Source organism: Monosiga brevicollis, genomic scaffold (assembly GCF_000002865.3).
Source record: "Monosiga brevicollis MX1 MONBRscaffold_9 genomic scaffold, whole genome shotgun sequence".
NCBI lineage: Eukaryota > Choanoflagellata > Craspedida > Salpingoecidae > Monosiga > Monosiga brevicollis.
In genome coordinates, this window is record NW_001865046.1 from 107020 (window position 1) to 112628 (window position 5609).

A 5609-nucleotide genomic window follows, 5' to 3' on the forward strand; every position below is an offset into this window, starting at 1 on the left:
GTAAGAGAGAGAGAGAGAGAGAGAGAGAGAGATTTGAGAGAGAAAGAGAGAGAGAGAAGAGAGAGAGAGAGAGAGAGAGAGAGAGAAGTAAAGAGCAAAAACACAAAGGAAAAGTACAACTACCACATGTAGAGAGAGAGAGAGAGAGAGAGAGAGAGAGAGAGAGAGAGAGAGAGAGAGATAGATAGAGAGAGAGAGAGAGAGAGAGAGAGAGAGAGAGAGAGAGAGAGAGAGAGAGAGAGAGAGAGAGAGAGAGAGAGAGAGAGAGAGATGAATTGGTTTGGTCGGTTTGAGAAAGGAGCAAAGAGAGAAATTTTTTGAGAGCGGCGCTGGTCTCGCATCGACCTTGGGGGGGGGGATCGACTCGGGGATCGGCGAGTTGGGGGGGCCATGTTTTCTCTGCAACGGCAGCTGTTTGCGGCCAGCCAGGAGCGGCTGGTGGCCGTTTTGCCGGTTCGGCGGCCTGGGAAGAAGGACAAAAAGGCGCGCAAAACCTATCTTTGCCTGGCTGGTACGTGCGCGAAGGAGGGGCTCGTGGGGGTCACCTGCTCTGGTCCTGCTTGAAGCAGCAACTCGTGATCCCCTCACACGCACACGGCAAATGGAATCACAGTGACCAGCAACAATGCTTTTATTCACAAAGTCAAGGTCACGGCTGACGACGTCTACAGCAAGCGCCGTTCCTGGGCCTTGAATGAGCTGCAGGTCGTGCACGATTGCGTCGACGATCAATCCAACAGCACGGCCAACCTGATCCTGGAATTTGATAAAGTCTTTACCTGGACGGCCCCGACCGTGCCCGAGAAGCAGACCTTTCTTGCTGCTCTTCAAAAGGTCCAGCTCCCACTTTTCTCCCCTTTCTCCCCCCGCCCCTTTCCTTGTGTCCCCATCAACGACACTGGGTTTGATATTGAGCCCCGCAGTCATTTCACTCTGCTCCTGCATCTGCTCCGCGGCACAGCTCGTCGAGCGCTTTGGCTACCAACATGTTGCCTTTGTCAACGGCCCAAAACACATTCAAGGCCGTACGTGCTTGGCTCTCTCTCCCCGGCCTCTCGTTCCATGCCTTGCCTGGCTGCAAAACGGGCCGGTTCACATTCAATTGCCACAACGCAGGCGAAAATTCGACCAATAGCACGCAGCAACGAGCCAAGGTGGCCGAGCAAGAAGCATCGGGTATGTCCTCAAACCAACGCTTGCGCCTGATGGTCAACTGTGACCTCACCCCAATACTGCCTATCCTATCGGTCAGATGACGAGCATGAGGATAATAACACCACTGGCCTGCCCTTGGCCCTGACGGCGGACGAGGAAGAGCAGGCGCAAGCCGTTTTGGCCAAGTATAATTGGGACAGCGACCATCTTGATGTCTTGACCAATCAACTTTCTGGCGAAGTCGAGGCCCTCGAGGCGGTGAGGCAAAGTGTGCTACCCCTAAGCTTACATCTGCACGCCACGCTCATGCTGCTTCCCGTGGGACGAGGCTGATCACAGGCCAATATCCACGCGCTCTTGCAATGTGGTCCGCAAGTGCGCACCGTGCTTGGTCAGATTGATAGTGCGCTGGCCGCTCTTTCCCAAGTCGAGAGCGCTCTGGAGCAGTACGACAACATTGCCAAGGTCAGCCGCGCCATCAGGACCGTGTCACACCCATGGCCTTCATGATCGGACACGATCCTCCTAACTGTTGCGGTTGTTTCCTGCTTCCCGTCGTCGTATCTAGCCCATGCGGCGTACAGCCAGCTTTGTTGCCGAGCAGGAACAACGCGTGCGCGTACAAGCCACCAATACGGCCAAACTCAAAGCATCACTGCAGAATGTGCTGGTGAGCTGTTTCACTTGGCTATTTCTTCCGACCACTCACGACTGCCAGTCATCCGACCACCACCACCACCAACCTCGAGCACATGTCATTTCTTAAAGTTCTCCATCTGCATAGGATCTGGTGACTTTCCCCCCCGAGCATTTGCAAGTGATTCGGCAGTGTGATTTTCGAAGTGATCCCAGCCGCGAACGCTGCCATGCGGCGATTTCCGCTTTGGAGTCCCACTTGGCCGTGCCCATCGAGCCAGGTGAAGTGCCGTTTCTCATACTCCCTGCCCCGTCGTCCCACTATGCTCCTCATCTTGGCTCTCACCTGCTACTTTTGAACCTTTAATGTCTGGACGTGTCATGATCCGGGCGCCACAGCCTGGCGCCACATGAAGATTGTTCAGCAGCAAGCCCGCGAGTACATGCAAGCTCAGGATACTTTTGCCATCCGTCTTTCCCAACATTTAGAAGCCCTCCTTGAAAAACAGGTCCAAAATGCGCAGCCGGCGGCTGCCGACGGCTGATGCCATTCAATTCGCAGCGTTAATTGCTCCTCCTCACTGGCGTCGAAAATGCTGGATCACCTGTTTTCTTCAACAGGCGAGCCGCGCCGAGGCAGCGACAGATCAGTCTGTAACAGCACACGTCAATTTTCATGCCCAACGTCAAAAGGAACTGCTGGCCTATCGTGACCTGCTACTCTGGCTCAAAGCCCACGAAGCAACCGGCGACCTCTCCCGCTTTGATTCTCTTGCACGCGTGAGTGCTTGACTGCCGCCGACCTCGTTGTCTCGACGCTTCATCGCGTGCCTCCTCATCCTGACTCATGGTTATTGGGGTGACTTTTTTTTCTTTTCTTTTACTTCTGGGGCAAATGCAGTCGTACTCCTCCTCTATTTATGCTGTGTACGAGCAGCAGCTGCAAATGCATGCTGAAACGACCCGCCAAGTGAGGGTCCCGACCAAATGGCCGTGCGCTTGCGCCAAACTGTTGGCGTCGAGGCTCACGCCAAAAACCGGCATTGTTTCGCGACCTGGCGCAGATGATGGCCCGGGGCAAGGCTAAAGGCGAGGAGGACCGCAGCGTGCGACGCCAAAACTTTGCCGAGGCATGTTGCTGCACTCGATTCTTCTTGAACAGGCGCACGTACACAAGCCAACACTTCAAAAAAAAAAAAAAAAAAGCAAACAAAAAAAGGCCGCAATATCAAGCCGGTTGGCCTGAAGAGAAAAAGAGGGTTCGTCTTGTCTCACATTCTGGCTGACTCACCTGCAGACCTTTGGCAAATTGGTGGGCGCTTTTGTGGAGCGCATCAATGAGGAGGATGCCCTGTGTCAACATATCTTCGACCTTCAGCCTGTGGAAAGGTGAGTGCAAGAAGGCCTTGTATGGCTTGATCATGGCCCGAAAGAGTCTTGATTTCGGTGGCCGAAACGTGCGTAGCGGCTCGAGCATGGACGTGCGGGCTACCCCCGAGCCGTCTGGGCGTGCAGCCGAGCCCGATGGGGCCTTACCAGCAGCGAGCAAGGCCAGTGACGATGGCACGGACCAGGAGCAACAGCAACACATGTGAGCCCCGCGCCGTGGTCTGACCACCTCCCCACCTTTTGCACAATCGTGCTTGCTGACGTCAGCGCGCGAATGGTCGGTGTGGACTGTAGTGCGCTGCGAGACGTTGTCAAGGAGTCAAGCGATGGAAACGAACAGCAAATGGCGTCACTGACGGCTCGGCTCACGCTGGACGAGATCCTTTTGACCATTTTCGCCAGTAGGTTCTTTGGGTTCTCTCCGGTACTCTTCCTCTAGCCGGTCGGTTATCCAGAGCCACGGCTCTGCTCCCAGCTCACACATTGTTGGGTTGTGTTAGGCGTGGAAAACATTTTGAAACGAGTCATTGATGAGGGTTGTCAATTGGATTCATTGTGCGTAGCTCCAAAACAATGTTGGCGACTCTTGTTTGGAAGCTCATTCAATACTCAACTGCCGTACCATGACTTTGAACTTCATAGCCATTCCATGACCATGACCTTGGACTTGGATCAATACGTGCATTCCGCGTCGGCAAGTGGTTTTCTCAAGCGTATTCTCGGCCGCTGCCTGGTTTTTGCCAAACGGCACTTCAACAATTTTGTGGTGCGTCATCTTGCCAGCATATTGGGGTTGCGTGCTCAAGTCTTTGCTGCACCACCAACTGACTCTGTTGGCAAATGGGCAGGCGGAGCACGTCAAGAGCATGGGAGAGGCACGCCTCAAACGCAAGGAAGCCGTGGGCATTCTGCCATTTATTGTTCAGTTTGAGGTGGGTGCCATTTGCGCTTGTTTCTCCATCTGGCTGATCACGTGCACATCTCGCCACCTTGCGCGTGGGTGACCCATGGGCTTGAATATTCGTGTAGCAACTCGTGTTTGACCTCGAGGCCGTTGCCAAAAACTATCCCAACCGCAATATTCTTGACAAGGTCTGTTACGCAACACGCCCCCTGGCAGCCAAGCCTTCTTCTCTCCTTGCGATTATACAAATGCCTGCTTACAACTGGGTTTTGGCCAATTTTAGGCCTATGAAACCTGGCTTCAAGGCATCTTCGATGCCATCTATGCTTGCTCGGAAGAGGCTCGCCAACCAGACGTCCTGCTATTTGGTGAGGAATCCCATGGCTGGCCTCGCATTGAAATTAAACCGATATGCTCGGCACACCTCATCCCATGTTTTTCCTTGAACGATCCACTGGATGCTCGCGATTGGTAGAGAATTTGCACCACATGTATGGTAAGTTTGATCATCGGCACACCCCCGCGATTGCTCCCATGTGTGTGTGTGTGTGTGTGTGTTTGTCGCAGTGTTGTCGCTTCTGACCTCATGGCAACCCCCGGGTTTTAGACTTGATGTCGCGTGTCAAGATTGGCGTGCTCAAGGACTTTCGCCGCAAAGCACAGGATCGGTATCGCGAGCATCTGCAAGCCTATGTCAAAAGCATTCTTGGCCGACCCATGGAACATCTCAGTGTATGCTGACACGCCTTGCCTGTGTGCACTTGGTTTCAGTCTACAGGCCTTGCTGTTGCCACACTCTTGCCTCACGAGCCGCATGCTAGGCCTTCTTCGAGGGAGTGGAACGGCAGCTGCAGTCGGGTACCTCGGTGGCCGAGGTGGGCTATCAGTATGATTTTAACAAGCAGAAACTGCGAGAGGTCATCAAGCTGTATCCCGCTAAAGAGGTACGACCGAGCCAAGAATCTTCGCTTTGCGGACTTGTCTTTCAGGCAAGCATGCGAGGGCTTGTCCAGGTGCCTGACACAGTCTGCGGTCTTCTCCTCTTGCAACAACGGTGATTAGGTGAAGCGCGGGCTCGAGGCAACCTTCAAGCGGGTTGAAAAGCACCTCAGCAGCGAGGAGGGCTTGCTTGACGTTGTGTGGCGAAGCATGCAGGAAGAGTTTATGCGACAATACCAGCGCTTCGATCAACTGATCGAACAGTGCTACAAGAATGCAAATGTGTCCCTCGAATTTTCCAACGGAGATGTTCTTCGCTTCTTTACGGAAATTGCTCAGAATGTCAACTAACGTGCATGATGTCACCAAAGACACCTCTCCCAACTGAGGGGCTGCTTGTCAAAGAAAAAGAACGAATAACCTTAGTCAAGGCACTGAGTGCCCACCTTTGCCCAATCGGTTCGCATTGTCTATTCGACTTGGCATGTGCGTTTGGTGATGTTCTAGCACATTGGCGACGCGCTGACCTAATTGACCCGTCTCATGCAACGAATCTTGTTCCCCCACTGTCTCTCTGCCTGCTTCA

At 53.7% G+C, this 5609-nt stretch overlaps 1 protein-coding gene across 1 annotated transcript; it reads left to right on the plus strand.

The window, feature by feature from the left end:
* Window positions 1-986: 986 nt before the first annotated feature.
* On the plus strand, window positions 987-5374 carry MONBRDRAFT_32259 (uncharacterized protein; the record flags this gene model as incomplete). The annotated part of the gene is made up of 21 exons (XM_001745425.1): window positions 987-1176; window positions 1253-1413; window positions 1552-1620; window positions 1724-1825; window positions 1940-2072; window positions 2191-2300; window positions 2413-2571; window positions 2693-2761; window positions 2856-2921; window positions 3089-3180; window positions 3257-3382; window positions 3475-3581; window positions 3681-3735; window positions 3823-3946; window positions 4029-4112; window positions 4210-4272; window positions 4368-4452; window positions 4560-4580; window positions 4692-4816; window positions 4906-5028; window positions 5147-5374. 21 exons carry the CDS (start codon window positions 987-989, stop codon window positions 5372-5374), a joined length of 2292 nt encoding a protein of 763 aa, XP_001745477.1.
* Between the last annotated feature and the right edge of the window lie 235 nt (window positions 5375-5609).